The sequence below is a fragment of the Falco naumanni genome, chromosome 5, assembly GCF_017639655.2.
Source record: "Falco naumanni isolate bFalNau1 chromosome 5, bFalNau1.pat, whole genome shotgun sequence".
Classification (NCBI taxonomy): Eukaryota; Metazoa; Chordata; class Aves; order Falconiformes; family Falconidae; genus Falco; species Falco naumanni.
Genome location: NC_054058.1, coordinates 54671137 through 54698367, shown reverse-complemented (window position 1 = coordinate 54698367; position 27231 = coordinate 54671137). Strand labels below are relative to the sequence as shown.

Below are 27231 nucleotides of genomic sequence, written 5' to 3'. Positions count from 1 at the left end.
ACTAGGATTTATTTGGTTCTTAGATCTGGAGGCAAACAGCTGAGGCTGGAGCTGAAGTTAAGCAAATGCCACCTGGGTGAAGACATAGTGGTTGATTCAACTAGGACTGGGTTACCTGAACACTGGGGGATCACTACAGATGTTTCACCTACTTTAATGGTTGGTGAGAGAAAGTCCATGCTTACCCCTGCAGGCAGAATTTTTTCTGGAATACACAAGCAGGGCAATGGCAAAGTCATTACAGTGAATACTGGTGAAAGCAAAACTGCAGAAAAAGAAAAACTCACCTGCCAGTGACAGATGGTACCAGTACACAGCACTGGGGGACTAAAAGGACTTCTGCAGTGCCTCGTGGCTTGGCTGGATCTCAACAAGATAAACATTTGTGCTATTGCTGCATGCCTGATATAACAAAATGCTGCTGAAATGCAAAAGGGAAGAATTACTGACCAGGCAGAGAGTAAAGTGGAATAATATGTCTGGCTGTTCAAGGTCAGCAGACAGACACAGCAATTTCAAGTATGGCTGAGGAAAGCACTGAAAGCATCTTTAACAATGGGCCACAGAACTGACTGTTTTTCCCGGTGCCTTGTCTGGGGAGGGGGGGTTGATTTAAATACCTTTTTATGATAACCATTTACCGACTCTTCAGAAGCTGTAGCATTCACCAATAAATCTGTTGTGAAGTTGAACATTGTTGCTGTGTACAGATAAAAGGGAAAGGAAATGGAGAGGGTAATAAGTGTTCTGGGGCATTAGGCATCATCAAAAGTGAAAGGTGCTTGTTGACTCTGTGCTTAGAACTCCTACATGTACTGTGCTTTCCATCTTTACACAGAGGATTCTTAAGGATATCTGACATGGTCCTGCCTTGTGTCAAGGAGAATGTACAGCTCTCTGAAAACTGACTTGCTCATGGGGTACAAAATGTGCTGGGAAGGGGAGGTGTTTACTCCAGTGTGGTCGGTTTTCTGTTCACACCGGTGGGCACTTGTGCAAGGGGAACTCAAAGCTCAGTCCTTTACAGAGCTATGATATGCTATGTCCTGACCATCCCCGATATCTCCAGAACATGTGAAAGAGAGCTCATGTGATACACCATGGTTCAAGCTTTCTCTTTGACGTTCCCCCCTTCTTCTGGACCTTGGTTTAAGTTTGTATCAGAGCAGACTCGTAGGGGCAGGTATAGGTTTGGGAGTGGGTTAAGTGCCATTGTTGACCCCGCTACCACCACTTCCAACAGCGGAGTTCAAGCTAGCATCACAGTGGTCATCACTTCATGAAGCAGGACATAATGGCGTGGTTGCTGAAAGGCTGTTACAACCAACATGACTAATCCTGCCCTTTCCATCCTCCACACGTGTGGCTGAGGCCTTGTGCCTTTCTAGGAGGGAGTCTTGCAGGATGTTAAAGATATTTCTACAAGCCTAAATCAGATTTATGTGTCTGCCTGTGGTCACCATAGTTTCATCTATTTCCTATGCCCTTTGATGAAGATAAGGCCTGTGAAAATGCAAAAGATTCTTATATTTTTGTATGTTGCAACCCTAAAACCTAGCAATTGTTTTATAATAAAGTTACTAAAGCTTCTGTAGCTCTTACAAAATTTGTAGCTGATGGGTGATTAGAATAATAATAAAAAATGGTTAATTTTAGCCAAAGCTTTTTCCTCATAAATGAAATAGGTTTTTTTCAATGCTATGTTTCTGTCAATCTATTTTGAGGCTTTTGTATGGTATTTTTTTAATTCAGTACCCTTTCAGCAGAAACCACTGAAAGCATTCCCCCTGCCTCCTCCAATTTCCTCATGTTTTAGGCTGATCTTCCTTTCTGAACCTTCTTTTTACTGATTGAAATAATTGAAGCACTTCAGTGGGAAGCTTACTGTGTCTGTAGCTCTCACCTCCATTTCTTCCCATCATAAATATCCTTTGCATAGCATATAAAAATAGACCTTTTGTCAAGAATGGCTTTAGGTAGAATATGTCACTTATAAACATAAATGCCATCAGTACATCAAAAATCCTTGTCTAGTGAGTGGAGATGGGAGGAAAAACTGTAATGAACAAAAAACTAAATGCAAAAATGTCATTTACTTTACTGAAATGGTGAATGGCATAATAATTGGACGGAAGATAAAGCAGTTGATGTAAGAGTATTCCAAAGAAATGCTTCTCTTCTTTCCAGTGCCCCAAATACCCACTCCAGCACTGACTTATGCAGCACCAGGTCAGGAGTGACAGAGCATCCAGCTGCTGATAAACAGCATGACTCATGTCTGAGCTCATACTTCTCTTCATTTTGGTCATTTGGGTACTGCCATGCATAAGCAGTTGCAGGACAAGGACTGTGTACTCCAGATTCGGTGACAATTTTTCCTCTGTGATTTCTGTATCTTCATGGCAAACTTCAAAATTTTCCTCCCATTCTGATCAGCTTCCCACAGGCTTTTGGGGAGGTCCCCAGCTAGTGAAGAGAGAAGGGGGAACAGAGGAAGAGTACATTAATTCATGGAATTAGACCAGAAGACATGTTAAGGACAGGACTAGTTAAGGAGAAATGAGGGCTGTAGATGGGAGGTATGGGGAAAGGAAAGAACAGGAACAGGAAAGAGCTTGCGGGGAGCATCTTACCCCTGGGAGCTCCAGTAAAAAGACCAAAAGGTGCTACTCACTGGAGGTATCTCCAGAGGCCAAACCTACTACAAAGCATTGCAGCAGTGAAGGTAGGACACCGTATGAGATAGTCTGCTGGGTCCAAGTGATCACAGAAGTTTGAAGAGTTTTTGCATGCTGGGCACTTACTCAGACTACTGCTGTATGGTCCAAAGCTCCCTGGAGGAAAAATAGTGGGAACAAAGCTCAGAAAAGATGACTGTTCTGCATTCTCTGCCTTTTATTTCAATTCACCTGCCATGTGCCAGGAAGGATCTGGTCCAACCACCACAAAGGGCTTGACAAATGCAGTGTCCACTTTTGATGGCCAGCCCCTCCATCCACCTAGGCTGCTGTGCCTCCCTCTTGCACAGCGGTGACCGTGGCCTGCGATGCCTTTCTTATCCCAGGCTGTGGGCCCCATCCCTCATATGGAGGTCTTGATGACCTGAGGTCCTTCCACACCCCAGTGCTCAACTTCTGATATGATACATGCTGAGCTTTTGGGCCCCTGGCATGACCTAGAAGGGGTAAATTCCCAAGTAAATGGGAAAGATTCTGAACACCTCCCTGCCCTTGTCACTTGCTTTGCAGCAAGCTGCCCTCCATGTGCTGCTGGCAGTGGCTAGACATAGAAGTCATGGCTGGAGATGGAGATACCTGGTGATATCTTAGCACTGTGTATCTAGTCCCAGTTTTTATATCCTATGCTGGTTGTGTTTGAATGTCATGAATTTGCTACCTGTTATTCTGAACACATTATTCCCTTGCTAGTCACAGAGTTTTACGTAGTTTTGTCCACTTCCTTGATTTCCAGTTTAAATGTCTAGGGGTTTTGTGTAATTTCACAGCAACACAGGGAAGGTCCTGTTCCTGACCCAGCTGCACGTGCCCAGTACACATTGTCATTGGCATTCATAAAAACACACACAATCAACACGCAATCGATTGGGATAAAATCAAATCCAGAGGAAAAAATATCCTTTGCTGTTTCTGTTGAACGGCGCTATTGTCTTCTGCAAGCTGGCAGGAACTTAGTGACAAGTTGTGCTTCCAAAAGGATATAAAATTAAGACACTGAGAAATAAAAGGGGAGGTTATCACATGGGTAAGTGTTCGGTTAAAAATAAGAATCAGGGGATTGGAATAAGTAGTCAGTTTTCACAGTAAGTTACTATTGCAGGCCCATTGGTATTTTTATTGTCTCAGGTATTCACAGTGATCTAGAAAAAAATCAAAGTAGTGAAGTGGCAAAGGCCTCTGAAGACATTATACAGGACAGCCATTGCACAGAGATGGGCTAAATGTGAGGAATTACAGAAGAACATTGTGATATTGAATGACTGAGTGATAAAAAGGCAGATGAAATTCAATGTAGATGCACATAATAAAAAACAGTCATGAATTTTCATACATGGTGGTGGTCTATGAACTGGAAAAAGGTTTTGGTCTTACAGTGTTTCTAGAAAACTATTAGCTTAGCAGTCAGGAACAGTCAAAAACACTTGAATGTGTTCATTCAATCAACTAGGGGTGATTAGAAAACGAACAGAACAAAGCAGTTACATCGCTATGTAAATTGATAGTGTGCTCTTCTCTGAGATGCTATGTTATGTTTCTGTTCTCCCATTTGAAAATGGGTGATACAAGTGGAAAAGCTATAGATGTAGGCCACAAGAATGATCTAAGTACAGAATACATTCTGTACAAAGAATGACCAAAGTGACTGGAAAAGAGTATCCAGGGGGATGAGATATCACAGAAATTTCTGAAATCAAGAGTAGCACTGGGGAAACAGTCCTTTAGTGTCTTAGTACAAAATCGAAAGGCACTGAAAGAAACTAGTTGGTAGTATGTTCAATATAAAAGAGAGTCCTGGGGTTTGGTTCTTCCCACATAAGCAAGTGGCAGACACCTGGCCACCTTAGAAGTTTCTGGAGTTCAAATGGCAACTGAACAAAACTCACAGAAGTCAGAACCACTGACAGCCGTTAAACATGTTCGTCCCCTCTGGGTCAGCAAGTCCTTAATCCTCAAACTGCTGGAGAGTGGAAACATGTCTGAAAAGCACAATTACATACTTTTGCTCTTCTTTGGGTGTTGGCAACTCATGGTGATAGGGTACGGACCCAGGTAACCCCTTGTTTTGACCAGTAGAGCCATAGCTGACATTAGCTTTTTGCAAAGGGGGGCTGTGAGAGGAGCAGAAAGAGAGGACCTGGTCCATCAGGGTGCAGGATAAGCCACTGAAAAGGAAACTAGCCAGCTAGCTTGGAGTAATTTTATTTTGAGAAATCAGCAGAGGTCCTTTGGACATCCAGTGTAGGAGAAATTAATCTGGAATGAAAATGGGAAGGTATGTCCCATCTTTCCACAGAATAATCACAAATTAAAAAATAAAAAAGGTAAAATAGAGCAAGTTGCCACAAAATATGTCCTTTAACTAGAATGACTCTTCCCTTTCTCAGCTTATGTGAAAGATACTTCAGTCATGGCAGCAATCTGTTCTTTTTAGCACGATAGAAGTCTCCACTTCATAAGCTGCTTGTGCAGAGGACAAGGTGTTTTGTGAACATTAGACCATTTATCATTGCAAATGCCATGAAGAGGAATTAAAAAAAAATCACTTAAAATTTTAATATTGTGAAAAGGAAGAGCAGAATTGTTGGGAATGATGAATGTTCAGAAGAACATTGTGTATTTGCAGAGCAACAACAAGTTATTTTATAGTTTCTGTTTAAGGTGCTTGCAAACTTTGCTTAAAATTCTTTCAGGTCTGAGTCATGTACAATGGAAATGAAAAGTAGTTACTGGGGAAAAGATTGTTACAAAATGTGCTTTTAGCCAAATGCTACCCAGCCTTGTAAGTAGTGAAGGGAACCTGAAAACAGTAAGCAAAGGCCAGCAAACCTGAAGGATAAGAGAAGACTCAATCTCTCTGTCACTAAACTGCTATCAGAAAATGTCTTTTCAGTATTAGAGTTTGGGGCTTCCAAATTTCTGGAAAAAAAGGCTGACGTTAGGTATGGTAATTAATGCTTATTTGACCCATCATCTATATACTGCTTCTGTGTCTAGCCTGGGGACAGTAGGTGAGAAAATTTGTGACATGTTCATTATAAGTAAAGAGAATTTGCAGCTGGCCTGACCAACACAGCAGCAGCAAATGAAAGAATTTAGCTTCTTTTTGACGCAGACCATACTTCAGCATGCTCCCTCCTATCCTGCACAGTACTGCGGCTGCACACACTCCCCACATGAAGTATTTGCAGTGAGGAAAATCTGTTGCGTTGCCTTTAATTCACAGGATTTTTACAGTCAGTGCAAAAACTGGGGGAAGAATTAGTAAGGTAAATGGGCAGACAAAGGCAGAAGGCTAAGGTATTTTAGCCTATTTTTATAATATGCCTTATAATCTGTGCAAGTGGTTACCTGGAACTCATAGACTATTGATCTGCATGAACTCCTGTTGAGCTTTCACAGAGGAGAGCAGAAGCCATTGAGGGTAGACTTGGCATGACATGGGAACCTACTACCCTTCTAAATGAACTGCATGTATAATACAAATGAATCAGAAGCCTTTAGGTTGAAAGAGATCTTTTGAGATTATCTGGTCCAACCCACCCAGCCAAGCACGGTCACCTAGAGCAGGTTGCCCAGGACCATGTCCAATCAGGTTTTGAACCTCTTCAAGGATGGTGACTCCACAACCTCTCTGGGTAACCTGTTTGACCACACTCACAGTAAAAAGTGTTTTCTTATGTTCAGAACGCTCTCAGATTGCAGCTCGTGGTGCCATGTCACGGGGTTCTCTGTGTTTTGTGTGTGTTTTGCTGCAATGCATTTGTTTTGTATCCAGCTGTGCCAGTGTTTCAAATATAAACACTTATGACTGCGATATATTTAGTTTTTGCATGCTTCCTCCCACAAGAAGTCAGCAGGTAACTGCTCTGCTGGCAGACAGCACAGGGAGCAGGTGTTCTTGAGAAAAGGCTTTCCAAATTTTCATGCCAGATATATATACATACATACATACATACATACAGATAGATAGATAGAGCTTACCACTGTATTTCCAAACTTCCCTTGAATCATCCCTTCAGTACAGGCAGGTATCTGAGCAGGTTCATTCCTCTGAAATGTGGATTTATTGCTCCTTTCACTCTTCTCCTTTGCCCTTCCACCCCATGAGGAGTTTCTCTGAGAGTCTCCTGGTGCTGTACACTGTCTGGGGAGAAGCATTGCCCAGCTCTTCCCCCTCAGCACGGCACAAAGACTGCCTGCTTTTGGAGGCACTCCTGGGGGTGCAGAAATCTCCATCTCCAGTCCATAGAAGTTGTAATGTTTAGTGAGATGTTTTTTACTGAGACCTCCAGCAGATTTTCTGTGCTCTGTGATTTAAACATGTCTTGTGCCTAAAATTTGATGCTGGGAGATTTCTTCTTCTGGCAGTGGTGCCAGTCACAGCTTAAGCCCCATTTTTCTTAGGGACAAGCATGAGAGCCAGCCCTTGTGCATGCTATCTCCAAATACACAAGTGATGGATTTAAACTTCTGTTTATCACTTGTTTCCTGGGCCCCAGCAAACAGTTCAGGAAAATTGTTATTACTACCTGACAGCAGAAGAACGGGCAGAAGGGGGGAATAGGTGATTTAGCCAGGATCTATAGGCCAAGGAAATACAAGGCGTGAGATATTAATTTCTCCAATAAGTATTACTAGCAGAAAACTGAAGGTTACCTCTGGTGGTGGAGGAGAAATGAGAAAGACTATTTATTGGAAGCAAATGTAAAAATTTTTGTGTGAAACAATCTGCATTTCAGTAACAAACCGTTGTGTATCTGGTATTAGTACTATGAAATTTCACTCAAAATCTTGTAAGTGAAGTCATGTATGAAGTGTTAATAGTCTAGAAACTGCAGATGCCTCTCAAACCCCAGGAATCTGGGTTGGGGGTGCTCATGCAGAACTAGAAGATGACCAGGAAGACTGATAAGGGAATTAAATTATTACTTAGTGCTTGTCTGCAAAGTTATTTGGATAATGGATGGATCTGCCTCCCTTTACTGTGGCAGTTACCAATCTTTATAACAAAGCATTTGGGTGTCATTGAATCTGTTGAAAATCTGTGTAAGAATTTGGGACATGGCAAGCATTGGCTTTGATATATTTATTGATGTTGAGAGCAGTTTCTACACACAAAGGGCAAATTTGATCTTAGCTCTGCTCTACCTAGAGCGCTGACAAATATTGTTTTATTCCACGGTGCATGAGCATAACATTGATTTTAATTTAGAGAGCACTTGCTTGAAGTATTTCAGCTTATTTTGATGCTGAGAAACTATCATAATCCTACTTGAATAGCAAAGGAAGAAGACTGAATGTCCTTGACATAAGCATGTCTCCTCTGACGTGGCAGAGTTGCTCCCTGTGAGCTGAGTGCTGCACAGATTTCCATGATCAATTGGTCAAGCAGAAGAGACAAGAACTTGAAAGAAAGTGTGTGGGTGTGTGTTATGTGCATGTGCCCTTGCCCTTCACCTGTCGTTTGCAAAGTATCTTCTTCTTTTTTTTTTCTCTCTCCTCTTCTTCCTTGCTTTTCAAAGGATCTGAAAGGGTAATCTGGAGTAATGCTTTCTGCTGAGGTTGCTGCTACAGTAGTGCAACACTATATGTACATGCATTGCTGTCACTTTCTCTCCAAGCTCTACGCTGACACAAAGGGGATATAGAGTAGAGCTCACAGTCACTACACTGTAGCTAAACTTAACCCCATTGCAACTCCTGAACAAGGGACAAAGGTGATGAGAAGTTCAAGGCAACACTTTGTCATAGGTGATGACAGAAGTTGTGAGCCAGCAGAGTGAGCTTATATACAGGTAGATCAATGCAGGGATCTGCTGAGAGGAGCTAAAATCAGCCAGGTGGTGGAGCAGAGGGTGATTCTTCCCTAGATAAACTCAGCTGCATGTAAGGGGACCTTGTCTATAACAACATTAGTAATCAGACAGAGCTTGACAGTGATTTCTGACCATATGGCCAAAAGGCTTAGAAGAACCCCAGCCCCAACTGCAGAAGAGATGAGAAGTAATCTCCTGCCTTTGGGGTAACCCTGAGCAAAGTAGGGGTGCCTGAGGGGTTCAGTCTTGTTGCACCATCTGTGTTTGTTCCCTGTATGCAGTGGGGACAGGATCTTGGTGGCATATCTGGTCGCTGTTTGAAATACTCCTCAGCAGCTGTTACTTCATCTGCTGTATTTGCTGTAAGAGACTTTGTAAAGCTGCAGTGCAGCTCCCGCCAGCGGGACACCTTATCACATCGCTCTCAGGGTATGTTTAGGGTGATTCCCCTTCCTCTACACCTTTTTCTCTTTGTCTTCTGAGGCAGTGGTAGGAAATAGTTACAAATTAGTTCAGCAGTTAGGCAATAAGAAGAGAAGCTGTTGTGAGCCAGGGCAGTTCTTTTAGGTAGAAAATATCTCCGTTGTTTCAGTGAAGTTAGTTGCTGATACTTTAATCTTTCAGCTTCATAATATTGTCATGTTCAATAACACTCAGTGGAAAATTGCATGTATTAAAATTATTCAGCAAAAGGGGACGTTAACTTTCAGTGATGTTTTTTGCTGCTAGCAGTGTTAAGTTTTCCACAGGAAAATGAAAAGTTGGAGGGGTTTTTGTTAAAGGATTTTCCACAAAATTGTGAAAAAGTAGAGGTGAACATTTCCTTCATATACTCGCAATAAACAAAAGCAAATGGAGAAAAAACCAAGCCAGCCAAACTTTCTTATGGAAAACTTTCAGCTACCTCTGGTGGTTGTCAGTACAAGAAGCCACACTGGTAGGCAAAGGTAATATAATTTATTCGACCAACTGATATAAATCATTATTAATGATATCACCTACAAATCTTGCCTCTCCTCTATCCTTTGACTGTTACTGCTACAAAAACATAGCTATTTTATCATTATGGGCAATGTCCTCTATTTGTGTTTGATCTGCCCTAATTTCCCTTAATCTTTTTGCCTCCTTCTTGCCTGTTTCTTCTCTCCTGTCACCACTGCATTTCTTTTGCTGCAGTACTTTTCATTCCCTCCATGAAATGGATTTCAGCAGAAACAGCTTGTTATCCCTTGTTAAAATGATCAACAGTGAAATACTTGCATATTGCCTTTTAATGTCATAAATGGGCTTCAGATTTGGGGTTTTTAAAGAGAAAGTCTCCTCTCAACTCCACTGTTATACACTGTCTCCAGACTCAGTTTATTAGGTAACTCCCATGCCTGAATGGAATACATTCTCACACCTACAAAACCTATGATTTTTTAATTTGAAAATCAAATCCTGATTTCTGCAAACTGCACGTTACAAACAGGACAGATTTTACTTGCTTATATAAGTGACACAAGTTAATGCATTAGGTACAAGAAAGGAATTAGGACATTATATTTGTAAATTTGGTTCAGTCCCCAAAATGCTAGGCATATGTCATTCTGGCAAACAGTTCACACCTCTGAAAGTGCATTTCATCTCTACAGTGTTGCTTTTCTACTGCATGGTGTTGGTTTATAAAATAAACAGCATTTATGTAGGGGTTGGCTATCAGAGTTCCTAACTTGGCAAAGCATCTCTGTTCTACAGGAACATTTAGACACCTGCCCCACTGCCTTCATGAATCAGTGCACAAATGATAACAGATAACTATTCAAAATTCTTGGTCTGTGCTACATACTTTTCTGCAAAATGCATGCACACAGGGAGGCTGCCTCTGTGGCACCTGCAATGCACATATAAATTGCTCCAAGCCCTTGTACTTTTTTTACAAACCCAGAAAGATAGGAAATCTATGCAAGAGAAGCAAAGGGAAAATGCTGCATGCATTTTTTTGGAATGTTTGTACACATTTATTGATTTCATTTGTGGAGTTTAATTTCCTCAAGAGAGCTCATACAAAACATTTGGATGTGGTCACTGTATCACAAGAAAATCTGCAATGTTCCTTAGCAAATGTTAGATAGCACATACATGGGATGGCTCAGTCTGCCTAGCTTTTTATCTTATGCAATCACTTGTTACGTGAATGTTCTCTTTGTATCCATGGATCCCAATTCTCTTAGAAAAAATTCAATTCATATTCAAGGAAGTGAAACAAAACCACCAAGACTTTATCTTATATTAAAACCTGTTCTGATTCTTCCTATTGCCCTGCATATCTGCTTGTTTCACAGCAATGTGTGTTACACACAACAGTTCCTTGGAGATTATCTTATCTTTGGTTCCAGAAAGTCTAAAAAGATCTGTATGATCCAACATAATTTTTATCTATGTTTATTCTTACTGCAGAAGAAATAGCCTCCTTCTACAGATAAACCAAATCCCTTCAGAAAAATGCTTTTGTTACTAATTAAACCTGGTAACAGACACCTAAGAGAGAATTTTCCTCTTCATGTGGAGCAATCAGGCAATGTTTTTGCATGATGCACTTCAAAATCAAATTTCTTGCATATTGATGAACTGAACTGGATAAAAGAAAAATGCATAATAATGCTGTGGAGGACTGTATTGCTTAATTAATCTTCAAGCCAATACTAATTTGGCTATCTATCATCTTGAAAGAACATCTACAGTATAATCAAAGAAGGTAAAATTTATGAAGACTAAGTACTTCAAATTTTGAATTTATCTGGAGTTCTTCTGTGCTAATTTCAATAGGAATTGTATTAATCTGCCAGAAAGATGGGGATGTGTTAATGCAGTGCAGAGTCATTTTATTCAAAGCACATGCAGCAGCAGCATCCAGAGAACCAAGAAAGAGCAGGCCAAATCTTAATCACCTCTCTGAATTCAGGCACATGTCTGTCACTTTGCTAGTTATAACTAATGATCTCCAAAGCATCTATGGAATTGTGTAAGGCAGTCACTCCAAAGGAGACATTCAAAGAGCTTATTCAGCAGATTAATAGTTGCTAAGAATTTCTGTTGAGTTTAGTCCATATCAGCTTTCGAAATATAATTTTGTTAATGGGCATTGCTATTCATGCTTAAATTAAAGTGGCATCTTCTACATCATACCACAGTTATTAAAGGGAGTTCTTTAACATAATTGCTGTACTGTGTTTTGGCAAACTCATCTGGGATGTTGCAGTCTGATACCTCTGAGCCGAAGAAGTAGTGCCAGCTTAGGTATTTGGCTCATCTTGATGCTCTGTAGTTGCCCTTCCTTCTTTTCCTGCCTTCCTTACAGAAACAGGTTGAGTAAAAGGGAGAAAGTGTAATGAAGAATCACTTCTTTAGCTCTGGAGTTCCTATACCTTTTCTTGTCACAGTACTTTGGGAATGGAAAGCTTGTATTGAACTTCTCACTTGGCTTAATTTTAAAAAACCCCGTTTTGTCCTTCTTTCCATAGTTTGGTACGTCCATGGGAAGCCCATGAATACACTGAATTATTATCTATTCACCAGACTTGTCATTTTAGCTCAGGTTAATGGTTATGCTGCCTTTATCCTTGCAATAGGAAATTCCTATGATGCTTTAAGCTTCGCATTTTCTTTATTTCAGTCTTTTGCAGTTCCGCTGAAAACTATTAAAACTTAAAATTCTGGCTTAAATTAGTTCAAACACTTCTAGATTCTTCAGAAAACATAGTAACTGCAGAATAATCTTCCATTAGTAATCAAGTTCTCAGAGTTTTAAACTGGAGTAGTTGGTCTGAATTTGTAAAGCCTTTCAGAATGCGGCTCTGGCTCTTATGTCTTTGAGTCTGGCAAAAAACTTTGTTCCTATCATCTTTTAAAATGTAAAGACTTTCCTAAAAGTCTTTCCATTCCCTATCACATTTTCTTGACATAAGCAGATAATATTATATTAAAAACCAGAAAAAGAGCCAGATATGCCTCTTGTCTAAGACCAAGAGTAGCTACAACCTACTATTTGCAGATTGCTTTCCATTTTTCATGAAGGAAATGTTCTCTACTAATATATCTTTCTAAACAAATCATAAAGAAGTATGATATGGAAAGTAGCAACAAAATGTGTCACAAAAGCAAAGTTTTCAAGTCTGTATATATCAATGAATTTTATGGGAAAATGAAATGTTACCTCCCCACTACTTAGCCTGTCCCAGTACAATACAAAGCTAAAACTTTTTTGAATTAGTTGGAATAAAATAAGCAATCAAAAAACATGTAAATGCAAGTTATTATAATGCCCAAGCATCAGAATATTTTAGTACAGGATCATGGAAATGTAGAGCTGGGAAAATGTAAAGCGTTTATATTTCCTAGTAAATGGACCAGTCAAACCACAGAATAATGTTAAAAAAAGGTCACAGTTCCTTGCTACAGAGAGATTTTCCCAAACTGAACATGGGGATTTGTTATATCTAAATCTCTATCTTGCAATGTAGTCATGACAAACATGAATTTGCCGCAGGAAACACGCAAGTTGCAAACATTTTGGATGGTAATGTGGACAGGGTGCTATAAACCTTGAATGCTTTTTCTGATGACACTATGGAATGGCATATGAGGGTGAGGAGTAGATGGCATGATGGACCATGAAAAGCTGTGTGGTGTTTTAAGACTGATTGTTGCCAGTTCTAGAGGATGGGAAGAAACCGAGATGAAGATTTATCAGTATTTCAGGTAGCCTTTTCCACAATTTCTTGTATCCAAACTATGTGACCAGTTTTTTGCCCAGCATCATTCACTAGCGATGAATTTCTTTGCAGCATACATACATGTGAGTTACCAATCACATCTCTAGCTAGTATTTTAGGGTCTCATTGGTGACTGAGACAGCACTGAAGCCTTGGGAGACTTCCTGAATTTAGGATTACACTCCCCTTGCCTTTTTTATTCCTGAACTTGTTGCATATACCACATAACTTGTGAGTTGGCTGATCAAACGTTTTTATGAAATTACCAGGTAAATTCATGTGCACCTTTTGCATTTCCAGCTCTCGGTTCTTTAGTTTGCTAGATTTAGCTCTAATTTCAGAGAGCCGTTCAAGGCTTCCACCTGAGAGCTTGAAAGCTGCTACAATTCAGTTTTTTAAAAAAATCTTCTAAAGCCCCTTCACTAACTATCAAGAATATAAATTTAAAAGGTTTAAGTACTTGTTGTGTGAATATTTTTTGGTTTACTAACTCAAAATTAGTTTGGGCCATGACTACTTTATTGCTTCAGTCCATAATGTGACAGCTTGACAGTTCTACATTCCTTGAAAACCAATTTGAAGCAACTTATCCTTTCTAGTTGTTGATTTTGTTATCTTCTGTACCTACCCTAAAACCTTGGAGTTTTTCTAGTGAGTGGACCAGAACAGACTTCTCTACAAAGCTTCTGATTCCTGCTGGTAGGGCACCTGCTAGTTCCATAACTCAGAAATGTTCGTTATGCAGAAGCAGCAGAAAGGGAGGGCCCATTAAAAGGATGCTGCACTAAGTCACACTCCAGCAGGAGCTGCATTCTTACAATGGCTGAAGACATCGTATCATGTCCAGGAACTGAAAATGGAGCTCTACTCATCTTAATCAATTCAAGAAATTAATAAGTAAGTGACATTAGTACAAATCAACATGAATATTAACCAGAAATACACTATAACTATTAATTGAAAGTACTAATTTAATAGACATTTTAATTACTTTACTAGCAATAGGCAAGAGAATAGGTGTGTTCTGTGGCAGCTGTAGGGATACACCTGCCCCTCGAAATAACAGTCTCAGCCTGCCAGGGAAGTGCAGATCATCTCTCTTTAACTGAATATCTTCTCAGACCAGGGATGCTGGTGGTGACAGTGGCAGAAACAGATGAAAGATGCTGACTTGTTCAAAACAGGGACAAGCATTTCCTTGAACTCGCTTGAGATAATAAGATAGTGATAACCCATATTATTCAGGGTGAAAGTAGAGAAAATCAAGATTCCCACAAGTAGGGGTATAAATGTCAAAAATATAAGTCTCTAGCACAACATTGTAGACAGAAAACAAGGACTGAAATAAAGCAACAGCAGCTAGTTTAAACGTGAAGTCCATAAAGTTAAAGAATTTTCTTTCATCTGGCGTATTCAACTTATTCAAGCTCTGACCTTCCTAAGAACTTGAGCACAAATGTGTGTTATATCACACATTCTACTACCATTCCTGTGGTTGTAATGTCTTGAAATTAACTAGTGCAATGTTTCAAGGCTTGTTCTGGATGCTGCTGCTATGGTGTTTGTACACAAACTACCCTCTTCCTTATACATACTCTTCTGGCAATTCCTAGGGCTTCCCTGGATGAAATATGTAATGCAGTGATTCCCATCCCAGTTAGAGAAGATTCAGAGAAAATCACAACCAGTGTGAACTAGTGCCATTTACTCTTCAGTAAACGATACAGGCATTCATGAGACGCCACTGGGAGCAAACACTGATGGAAGCCTTCTGTAAGGATCAGTTCTAGGAAGATCTAGGACAAATGCAATTAAAAGGTTTTTTTCTCCTTTCCTTTTGAAAAGGTTCATATATAAATCCTCCAAGAAGCCTAAGAAAATTTCAGGAAATCTCTGTGTGCTGGCTTCTAACTCCAGAATTCTGTTTCAAATTCTTTTTCCTCCTCTGCTCTATCTGTATGCAGTCTCAGTCTAGCTACTCTACTATAACCACTTCTGTTCCTCCCAGTACAGCTGTCAGAAAAATAAAATTACAAACCCTATTTTCTGTAGTCCAAACAAGCCATTTCACACGGTTTACTAATCTTGCTCTTGGCAAATTAAGCATAAGCAACGTAATGGCAAAACTTACCAAGAAACCATTATAAAATGTTTATTCACTGGACATAAAACTAGAGACTTTGGCTTATAGCTTGGCTGTATCTCCTGGGAGTGCTTTTCCTCTCTTGCCATGCTAGTCAGTTCATTAGTATCTCCTATCCCCTAAAATTTATTGCTTTATTATCTTTCTTTATCCTAGAAGCACACAAGTTTTCCTCTGGTGATAAAAGGAACAAGTAAAATGTTATGTGATATACAGCTGCTGAATATGATGATGAGGGAAATGCAAAGAAAGACTGCTTAAAACTGTCAGGCAGACAACTTGTTTGGAATGAAAATGATAATCTGTACTAGTTTGAAGTATAAAGCCATAATACTTCAAAGGGCCCTGAAGCTGCAGTAATTAACACCAGAAAGTTCTTCCCGTCTAAGTACATGCAACAATACAATTTAACTTACAGCCATTTCCACACCTACACAAAAGTCTTTGTCATATTTGACCTAGGGCTGCTAGGTACCATTCTCTACCCATATGGATTTTAAAAAGCCAAGAAAATCAGCAGCCAGGATACTCAATGCATCATCTAAATTCTGATTAATCAGTCCCTCTTTTCCTCTTTGCTTCTTTCGGTCTTCTTCAACCCCCAAATCTACCTCATCAATGTGAGAAACGAAGGTCAAGGCACCAGGGCTCTGCCGTGCCCAAAACACAGGGCTGTGTCTCACCACCCTGCTCGGATTCTCCTTTCACATTCTCACGTGTTACTCTACAGACTCTGCTCCAAGATCCATCTACCTCCCTGATATGTATTTCAGCTTTCTTCTCTCTGACTTTCAATGTCTGATCCTTCTCTGCCCTCCTCACTACCACTGTTTATTTTGTTTTATCTCTGGAGAGGCCTGAGCTAAGGAGACTCTGCTGTCTGCATTGCCAGCTCGCTGCTGGCTCAGATAGGGACCGCAGCTGTGATAAGAGAAGACACACTGGACCCAGGTAGGGAATGTGCCCTCTGGTTCTTCTGCATGTTGAACGTGCTGCATGCCACAGCTCGGATTAAAGAGCATACATCTGCAGCTTTCAGGATTCTAAAGTTGTGCGTTGGGGCAATGATGAAATATACTCTGTATTGCCAGGTCTCATCCATTCTGGGCATTTAGCACACAGCTGCAAGGACTACAACAGCTTATACGTTACACATTATATTTGGATTTTAAGAAGCCTGTGCCAGTCTGTGCAGTTATCAAGGTTTTGTGTAAAGCTGTGGAAATCATGGATTGGAGTCCTTTTCTTTTGGAGACCCACTAGGAGGCACAATGATCACCATGAGCAAAATCTGGGTAACATCAAGTGCGAGCACTACTGAGCCAGTTGGACTGCATGCCCTGTTCCTCCCTAGAGGTTTCCTCAGGCAGCGATGCAAAGCACCGTGCCACTAAAGTAGCATCAGAAAATTCCTCCTACAGTGTGGACATGATAAAAATTTACCCTTGGGCATATCAGTACCTCTTTCCATGTCCCTCAGCCTTTTACATTTTGACCAGCAATATGTGTTGAGATAAAGAAAACGTTTTTCCCAAAGCCTTATACAGACACCTATGAAAAATTGCAGTTTTTCAAACTGGCATTCTAATGAAAAAGCATTTTTAGGAAAATATTTTTAGCCAGCTTTGTTCCAGAGAGGACTGGGCTTTATGCGGAGAGGACAGTCCCATAGAAACTGGAACAATGTAAGTCCCATAAGCGTCCATAAAGCTACCTGACATCTGGACCTCCTCCAGTCTGTTAGAGAGACTGTGGATCCTATTTCTCGATAATGCAATGATAGAATGATTGTGATGAGCTACCATGCTTGTGAGAATGCATCAGCCATAGTATTTTCAGTACAGAGTGGTGTTTTCTTTACATTAATGTTTGCATCAATGTTCTGCATCAATCACCAATATTCCTCATCGGCAGACTCTTCTAAATGATCACCACAAGAATACTGACATACACGGTTTCAAAACCTGCTAATTTTAAAATGCTTTAGAATGTGTTTCTTAAGGATAGCTACTAAAATAAATTTTCTCATAATCAGAAGCATTATTCCCTTTATTCTGTAAATGTTAAGTGTCTCTGTCTTTCAATTAGAATTACAAGGCAGTAACACTCTGCCAGTGTATTCTCAAATACAGTATGCTTTCAGTTCTTGGCATAGTTCGGGGATAAATAAGGCAATTTTGTACAATGACTAGCTTTTACACAAATGGACTGTTTCCTAGAATTATTGGTAGTGTCGTTGTCATTTGCGGTTAAATCCCTGAGAAAAATTATGTTGTACATAGATTGTCTGTGTTCCTTCCTACTACTTTAAACGCCTGAAGAGAACTTTTACTAGTATTAAATATTTTTGTAAAAGAGTCACATCTTACTATGTCAAGTGTTTTCTAAGAAATCACATGAATAACCATAAATGTTCATTTAACTTTGTTTTTACTGATTACTCTTACCACCGAACTTTATAAAATATTTTCCTTTGGTTTGGCTTAGTGTATGTTAACTAGGAAAGAAGACAAAAATCATTATTAAATTGCCTCTAGATGAATCAAAACTTGTAAAAGGCATAAGGAAGCGTAAGGTAGGTGTTGACACGGTAACAGAAACAGTAGGTTACAGATGGAATGGAACTCTGGATAGGAGTAATTTTAAAACTGGCTTAAGGCATACTAAAGATCATCAATGAGAGCCTTTAGCATCTCTGAAATAAGAGAACTGAGAGACAAAACCACTGAAGCAGTATGTGTAGAAGTGCAAAATGTATATTAACCCTTTCATGGGTCTGGAATGTCTGAGATTATACTATTTCACAAGGTGGATATAACATGAGGAAGCTCAGTTGTAAATTTTTTCCTTTTCTGCCAGTGACAGCAGTGAATGAGTCTGTGGATTTATGCTCCCATGATTTTAATCCTTCAGATTAAATGAGAGATTGCTAGCTGAGGCTGTAGTTAAACTGTCTCAGACAGGTTTTATTGTGCCTTGGACGTGCTGAAAGTCTGACAACATGATGCAATGGGGAAAGGCAGGAGCTTTCACCATGGGTGTTTGGTGTGTTCCTTCTACAAGGTTATAAACATACAAAGGCCTATCGTCCCTCCAAATGCTCAATGTTTCTTTCACTGCCTTAGAATCCGGACAGGCTGGAAGCTGCTGGGTTAACATTTCTGCAAGGGAAGGGCTGCACTCCCGAAGGCCCTGATTGCTATCAACCAGGTCAGCAAGGCTGCAACGAAGGAGGCAAAGGGAGAAGAAGGGCAGCATGCTGCTGCTTCTGGTGACATGTAGCTGTGCAGGCTGCGCTGCGGTGCTGCACTGAGCATCACACTCAACTTCCATGTGCTGGTTTTGGCTCGGGTAGAGTTAATTTTCTTCCTGGTAGCTAGTATGCGGCTATGTTTTGGATTTGTGCTGAAAACAGTGTGATAACACAGGGATGTTTTCATTATCACAGAGCAGTGCTTGCACAGAGCCCAGGCCTTCTCCGCCTCCCACCCCACCCCAGCAGCAAGCAGGCTGAGGGGGCACAAGCAGTTGGAAGGGGACACAGCCGGGACAGCTGCCCCCAGCTGCCCCAAGGGATATTCCAAACCGTACAACATCGTGCTGAGCACGTAAGTCTGGGGGAAGAAGAAGGAAGGGGGAGGGGAGCATTCACAGTTACAGCGTTTGTCTTCCCAAGTAATTGTTACCTGTGATGGAGCCCTGCTGGGGACGGCTGAACACCTGCCGGCCAATGGCAAGCAGTGAATGAATTCCTCGATTTGCTTTGATTGTGAGCACAGCTTTTGCTTTACCTGTTAAACTGCCTTTATCTCAGCCCACAAGTTTTCTCCCTTGTACCCTTCCGGTTCTCTCCCCCATCCCACCGTGGGGGAGTGAGCAAGTGGCTGGGGGATCTGAGCTGCCACCTGGGATTAGACCATGACAGTCCATCATGGAAAGAAACACAGCATGACAGGGATGGTCGGACATGATTTCCTATGTGTACAAATAAGAGAATCTGGATCTGGATGTGGCTTCAGTTAATACGCAAAGGAAAACTTGGGCCATAACCTCAAGGCACTGTGTTTCCTGGCCACTTCTAGACATTTCCAGACCATGAACCAGGCCTTTGCAAACAGAATCCTGAGGGCTAATCCTGAAGGCCTATCTCGTACAGCAGGTTTCTTAATTCCATGTTTTCCAGAGTGGAAGCTTGTCCTCAGACTTAGTTGTTTCTTGGTCTCGTACTTCAGCCTTTTCAGAACCCTGAATTCAGACTTGTAATCTGTTTTGAAGGCAGTTTGGGGGCAATTCTCTGCTCACTTTTGCTCTGGTAGCTAAAAAGCTAGACCAATAGAGGTTGTAAACAAGACATTTTTTCAAGAGGCTACCTTGAGTCCCAGATGTCCTCCAGCCTGCCTTCAGATGACATTTCCTTCCCGGCAACGGTAAATAGATGGAGCATCTGCTTGCCTCCCCGGTGACCCCAGCTTTTAGCGGTCCCTCACTCAGCACATGGGGTTTCTCCCATGCTTGGTTCCCATAGCTGTGATTTTAAAGGTTGGGAACTGCCGTATCAAAGTCTTGTGGGTCTCTGGGAAGGGCTATCAAACTCAGCCTTGCCTACTAAATAGTGTCTATGGAAGGGAGCAGTACAGATACTTTGAACATGGAGACAGATCACAGGAGCCAGCTGTTCGTATCTATGTAGATGTTTTATGTGCTATTTAACAAGACAGCTGAGTTCTCTACAAATAAACAGGCCTCCTTTTTTTAGCAGTGCTTTAACCCTCATCCTGCATGAGGGTTTTTATTTGATAAAATTTATTTGATAATATTTAATTGATAAAGTAACTTCACCTTTTTTTGTTTATATTGCTTTTTTGCGACTCTAACAACTAGAGCAACTCTTTACAAAACCTGGCTATAAAACCAGATAATTGTGTTTTGACTATGAGTAGCTGAAGAAGTTTATGCTGAAAGCTCCCTACTTTTTAGTGAAAAGTTATCTTGCAGAATAAAAATTATCACCAGTTTCCCAGGATTAAAATCCTAAGCCTTTGATTTTGTCATAGCATTTGTTTAGCCATGGAAGAAGAGGCTAAGGCTGTCTAAAGGCAGCAAAAGTCACCACCACAACAGCAAGGGATAAACAGAAAACAGCTGCATTTAGCAAGAAACCAGGTCATGTCCGAAGTAGGTTTTTGAGTATTTTGTGAAAGCCATTCAGTCATCAGTGAATCCAACATACAGAAGGATGGGTACCTGGCAACCTTTAAGCACTTTTACAGAAACCTGTGCACCAGCAGAATACACTAGAAACCCTTGTCATCCTTAGACATTTTTATAGAAAGCTGTGTGCCTAGCGAGAACAAAAAGGCTTCTTGTAACAGCAATCTCAATTTCCTTTACTGAGACTTCAGTTCTAAGCTGAGCTCCAGGTGAATCACAGGGCAAAGATGATAATTTTCTTTAACAGCCTTCCCAGTGACAACTTTTCTCTTTAGAAGTGTATTCCACAAGTTTTCTGTTAACTGCTTTTTCCCTCAGGTTGCACTCTGTGTTACAGCTTTCTGTGGGCAGAGGAACCCTCTCCATGTCTGGTCAGATGATAGGAAAGCATTACTCGTTCAGCTTGATGAAGGACAACTACTTCGAAAACTGAAAACTATACCGATTAATTTGAGCAATAGCATCTTAGCTGAGGACTTCCTGATCTACACACAAATACTGTTAGAATTAAGCAAACAAGATCAGACTAAATGCTGATTAAACTAGTATAGAAGCCTCAAGAGTCCTGGATTTACTTAATATCTAGAGCAAGAGGACATTTTTAAAATACTAGATAAAAATAAAACTCTCCACTGAATTACCTCGGTCTGTTGAAAGAAACAAATTTGCAACAGCCTGTTTAGATATATTACCTATAAAAACATCAATATTGACTAATTTTGGGAATGTAAAAAAAAAGGCATAAAGACTAGCCCTAGGTTACTTCTGTCTGATGGAGTGCAGTGCAACAAGAATTAGTATCAATTTCATGTTTAACACTGTATATAATCACTAGGTGCAGCTTTGTGCAATGATGTTGAGGCAAGTTTCCAGCCCCTTGCTCTGGAAACATTCCTACAAACACTATTCAGAGGATCTCAGTACAGGTCGGAAAGGAGTATTTCTGAGATGATGTGGGCTTGACGAACTCTCAGTACTCTGGACTAGCACAACCACCCTTATCTTATTGTCTAGCTGTTATAAATATGTCCTTCTCACACCTGAAGTTTCACCTCTTCTATTAATGGATGACATAGCCAGTACTGAATAGAGCTTTATGATCCTTGCATGGTTTGCTCAGCAGAAAACCTGTTAGCAGAGTTCCCTGAGTAATACTGTTCATTCACATAGTCCTGTAAAGCGTATCAGAGAGACAGGCAAGGAATTCTCACGGCACAGTATGATGCTGTGGATGTGAAAGAGACCATGGTAGCTCTGTGGTATTGTGAGATTTGTGACATATGGCTTTAACTTACCTCTGTATTTGACCTGAAACCTAGTCACACACACTGATGTGTTCCGTGGTGCAAATGATGAACAGCTAAGACAGTATTATGGGCCTGTTGTTGAAAAGCTGGGAAAGTCTGTGTGTATGTGTGTGTGTATGTGAACAATGCACTTGAACTGTTCATAAAAAATAGGCTTTGGAGCAAAGGCACCTTCAAAGAAGTAAGTTTACCAGAAATTTAGGACAGCCACATTTTTTGTCTGTATCCCAGGTTTTGGGGTTTTTTTTGCAGCTTTGTACAGAAAAGCTAATGCCAATTTGCACTGTTGGAGCAGGTGTCCTAGACTACTGCCACTGACCCCCCAATCCAAGGAAGGGTAGTGGCAGGCTGGCATGGGTGCCCGTACCCTCTCACAGGCTAACAGGACCAGGAAAAGGCAAAAAGCCTGGGATAAAGCCTTGCACAATTCTAGCATGCTGGGAAGCACATCATCTTCTTGTATTTTAAGCTGGAAGACTCTTCTAGAGTAAAAACTTTTGGAAATATCTTTTTAATTGAAGAAGTCAGATTTACTCTTTGATTCTTCACCCTTTTTCCTTCTCCCTGTAAAACCAGTAGGGCAAAGTTCACATATTTTTGGCAACTAAATTTAGCTGCAGTCACATATGAGTGAAACCAGAGAGTTTTATTAAAAGCAAAGTAGGATTGGCATGTAATGCCTTATTTCTTTGTCATAATCTTACGCATTTTCGTGTGGCTTCAGGAAGGAGTTTCTAAACAAAGGGTCAAGTTCAGGTTCTGGTGAAAGCAGGGTGTAAATCCACAGACATGACAACGGGGACAGAATTTGCACAAGTCCCTCTATCAACAGGAAGAAAACTCTTCGGCTCAAACGTGTTTAAAACTGAGATTTAATGGACCTGCTGCCAGGAACCCCCAAGGAAATGAGGAATTTTTGACCTGCTTGCAGAAACGTTTTTAGACCTATATGCTAAACGTCCGGATGGCATTTATCATCCTAGATGAAATCCTGAAACCTTTAAAGCGATTTGGTTTAGCGGGGTGCTTTCGAACTCTGCAGTTTTTTCTCATCATTCCCTTTGCTAGGGTTTATTGCACGACCGTGAAATGCCAAAGGGCCGGCTGGGCGGGATGTCTCCCAGAGCCGAGACGGCACTGCTCACCGACCAGCTCCCGCCCCCGCCGCCTCGGTGGCAGCGGGCTCGGGGGCCCGCAGGCTGACACCGGCAGCCCTGCCTCTGCTCTGCACGGTCACGGCAACGCTTTTATTCTCCATGAAACTTTTCAGCGCCGCTTTAGCCGGCCTTGAGGGAGCGCCCCGGGCGCGCCGCGGCGACCCCAGCAGCATTCCCCGCCGCCCCTTGTCGCCCCCCCCCGCCCGGCCGGGCTCCGCGCAGGCGGGGCGCGGGTGGCGGGGCCCGGCCCCGCTCGGGGCGACACTTGTGGGGCGGAGCGGCCCCGGCCCCGCGGCGAGCGCTCCCGGGGCGGCGGGGGCGGGCGGCGCGGGGCGCGGACGGGGCGGCGGCGGCAGCGGGGGAAGGAGGGGGCTGGCGTCAGGGGCCGGGCAGCCACTGGCACGGGAGCTCCCCCCGCCTCGCCTCCCGCGGCGGGGATAAAGGCACCTGGCCCGGCGCTCCTCGCCGCCGGAGCGGGGAGGCGGCGGCGGCGGCGGCCGAGCGGGCGTGCGGGGGCCGGGTCGGGTCGGGCCGGGCCCCGCCGCGCAGCCCCCTCCATGCGGCTGGCCGGGAGCGCCGGCTCCCCCCGGGCGGCGCCCTCCCCCGGGAACGGCAGCCGGTGGCGGGCGGCGGAGCCCGACGGCGGCAGCAGCCCCAGCCCCGAGGCGTGGTCGGGGTCGCCCAACGGCAGCCTGGGCGGCTGGGACCCCTTCGGGCGGGACGAGGAGCTGGCGAAGCTGGAAATCGCCGTGCTGGCCGTCACCTTCGCCGTGGCGGTGGTGGGCAACGGCAGCGTGCTGCTGGCCCTGCGGCGCACGCCGCGCAAGGCGTCCCGCATGCACCTCTTCATCCGGCACCTCAGCCTGGCCGACCTGGTGGTGGCCTTCTTCCAGGTGCTGCCCCAGCTCTGCTGGGAGGTGACCCACCGCTTCCACGGCCCCGACGGGCTCTGCCGCGTCGTCAAGCACCTGCAGGTCTTCGGCATGTTCGCCTCGGCGTACATGCTGGTGGCCATGACCGCCGACCGCTACATCGCCGTCTGCCACCCGCTGAAGACGCTGCAGCAGCCCACCAAACGCTCCTACGGGATGATCGCGGCGGCCTGGGCGCTCAGCCTGCTGCTCAGCACCCCGCAGTACTTCATCTTCTCCCTCAGCGAGGTGGAGCGCGGCTCGCAGGTCTACGACTGCTGGGCGCACTTCATCATGCCCTGGGGGCCCCGCGCCTACATCACCTGGATCACCGGCGGCATCTTCGTCGCGCCCGTCTTCATCCTCGTCACCTGCTACGGCTTCATCTGCTACCACATCTGGCGCAACGTCAGGGGCAAGACGCGCCCGGGGGAGGCGGCGGCGGGCGGCGGGCGGCGGGCGGGCGGCGGCGGCCCGAGGCGGGGGCTGCTGCTCGCCCCCTGTGTCAGCAGCGTCAAGACCATCTCCCGTGCCAAGATCCGCACCGTCAAGATGACCTTCGTCATCGTCTCGGCGTACGTCGTCTGCTGGGCGCCCTTCTTCACCATCCAGATGTGGTCCGTCTGGGACCAGCGCTTCCCCTGGGTCGGTAGGTGACGGGGAGGCTCCGGCGGGCACCGAGAAGGCACCGGCTCGCACCGGCACGCGTTGGGGTCCCCCGGGGGCGCGGCCGCCGTTCGCGGGGCGCTGCGCGGTCCTGAGCCGAGCCTGGGGCAGGTGCTGGCGCTCGCTCCCCGCGGGGAACAGCGGCTCCGCCGCAGCGCAAGGAGCGAGCGGGCCCTCGGGACCGCCCGCGCTGCCGGGCCGCTGCCGGGCCATTGCCGGGCGGGGCGGGCGGGGAGCGGCGGCGCTGGGCCCGCCCCGTCGCGGCAGCCGGCGGAGCGGCGCGGCCGCAGGTGCCGGCGGGGCCCTGGGATGGAGCAGTCGCCGCCGCGTCCTCTCCCGGAGCCAGCTCCGCCAGTGGCAGCTGACACGGACGCAGCGATCGTTTGAGCCAGCAACGCGTTCTTCCATGCGATTAATAAATCCACCGCCGATTAATAAAACTTTGGAAACGATTTGTGTTATTATTAAGCGGACGCACCTATATGTCACGCGTAATTACACGAGCAGGGATCTTACTAAGCCTTCTTTCCTGCAACTGCCTTGCACGTTCAGTCCTTGCTGTCTAATAAGGGGGCTGAGCACACTGAACCCTTCCTCTCAACGAGGTGGCCACCTCTCAGGAGCTCCCTTAGTCAGCCACCAGTTCCCCTGGAACAGGGGCAGTTTGGTATTTTGGGGATACCTGACCTGCCGTTCCACCTGGCTGGAAATTGTTGGTGAGCTTAAAAGTTATTACACAGGGAATGGCAGGCAACATAGTAATGTGTACCCTTTTTCCTCATAACAAGAAAGCAGCAAATCAAAATACTGGAATTCATAATTTCTTAATTTTTTTAAATATCCCCAAATTATCACTTACTGTAGTGAGAGCATTGATTGCCTAATATGGGACCAAAGTCAAGCCTAATATGCAGGTCCCTACAGAGAAATAAAGGCTTGCAGTAGATAAATAGTTTTTTGGTTGTTTGGTTTTTTTTTTTTTACTTCAAAAGAAATTGAACAGATGGCTATTAGCTAGGTTTGTTTGAAGAGATTCTTTAAATCTGCGGAACTTCATGACACAGCAGTTATACTTCCTTGGAGATTCAATATTTACAAGGAAAGGCCACTAATAATTGATTAGCCTACATACGTATTTAGAGTATTTGATAATTTAACTAGTTGTTGAAGGTAGAAGACCGTAATTATTTTATGGCATAGTGCTAACTTCCATTTTTCCTGTAAGTAAAATTTGTCTGAAATCCAGATGTGATTCACAAGCCAGTAGTTACTTGAGCATTCAATACTTCTCAGCATGCAGATGTATACAGCAAAATTCAGTACTATTGAGAGCGGTGGGAAATCAGTGGGAATTTTGCCATCGCCTCCCAGGGTAACCAGTTTTAAAACAAAAGTCTGAATAAAAACTGTTCAGTATTTAAAGCATGAACTTAGCAACATACGGATAAACATCAGTGGAACCAGGACTAAAGCATTATTTTGAATGGATTGCCCCATAACTTCTGTCACTGCTTTTTGAAGTCTGTTCAGACAAACTCCCGTTGACTTCAATGGCAGCCTTACATAAATAGGAACTTTCCCGATTATGTCCGTGTTACTAATTTCACATGCTGCCGCTCAACATTTAGAACTAGAATTATTCAGGCAAATAAATCCAACATTTAATGAAGCAATTGACTGAATGGTGCAAATGTTCTTTTGATGATTAAACTGCTTTCTTCTCCTCTCCCCAGATTCTGAAAACACAGCGACTACTGTCACAGCTCTGCTGGCCAGTCTGAACAGTTGTTGTAACCCATGGATCTACATGTTCTTCAGCGGGCATCTCCTGCAAGACTGCATACAGAGCTTCCCTTGCTGCCAAAAAATAAAGCAAACACTGAGTAAAGATGATTCAAACAGCAACAGCAGGCGACAGACTTCTTTTACCAACAACAGAAGCCCAACCCACAGCCTGAACACCTGGAGAGAGTCGCCCCACTCCAAATCAACCAGCTTCATCCCCATTCCAACCTGAGACAGGCACCGGGGCAGGCAGGGCTGGCAGCCCCCTAACAGTGCTTGGGAAGGGTACGGCATAGCACTTCACGCTGCTCAAAGGCACCGGTCATGGTAACAAGGAACGACTAAGATGGCCATAAGACAAAAGACTGCATTGCTCGATAAACTAGTCTGCAGCATGTAAATTATTTTCTGAAAGGTGTTTAGGACTTGGACAACTGATCAGGAGGGCGTAACAACACGAAAGCAATTATTTTTCTAAATAGAATTTATTATAATTTTAGGGGTTTTTTGTTTTTAAAATACTAAGTGCATTGTTTGCTTGTTGAAAGCAGTAAAAATAGTGGAGTTGGCAAGTGCTGGGGTAACTCCGCTCTCTAGTGTTAATGCCTGAAACTTCTTATGTTTGTCCAGTGAAGTCACAGGGAAAGAAGATGATATGAGCAAGATCACAATTTAGTCTTGAACACGAAAAGAAAAGACTTGGGAGAAAGTTCTGACTGTCCAGATAAGGAGCATGGTTAGAC

The 27231-nt window shown here is 43.3% G+C and overlaps 1 protein-coding gene across 1 annotated transcript; it reads left to right on the top strand.

The window, feature by feature from the left end:
* Positions 1 to 23657: 23657 nt before the first annotated feature.
* AVPR1A (arginine vasopressin receptor 1A) lies at positions 23658 to 26834 on the top strand. The gene is made up of 2 exons (XM_040596189.1): positions 23658 to 24686; positions 26437 to 26834. Exons 1-2 carry the CDS (start codon positions 23684 to 23686, stop codon positions 26718 to 26720), a joined length of 1287 nt encoding a protein of 428 aa, XP_040452123.1. The 5' UTR covers positions 23658 to 23683; the 3' UTR covers positions 26721 to 26834.
* The last annotated feature ends 397 nt before the right edge of the window (positions 26835 to 27231 follow it).

What these genes read in the sequence shown, in the direction of transcription:
- AVPR1A (XM_040596189.1), top strand. Translation starts at nt 23,684, where the DNA reads ATGCGGCTGGCCGGGAGCGCCGGCTCCCCCCGGGCGGCGCCCTCCCCC. An exon ending in CCAGCGCTTCCCCTGGGTCG is followed by an intron (nt 24,687 to 26,436) that starts GTAGGTGACGGG and finishes TCCTCTCCCCAG; the next exon opens with ATTCTGAAAACACAGCGACT.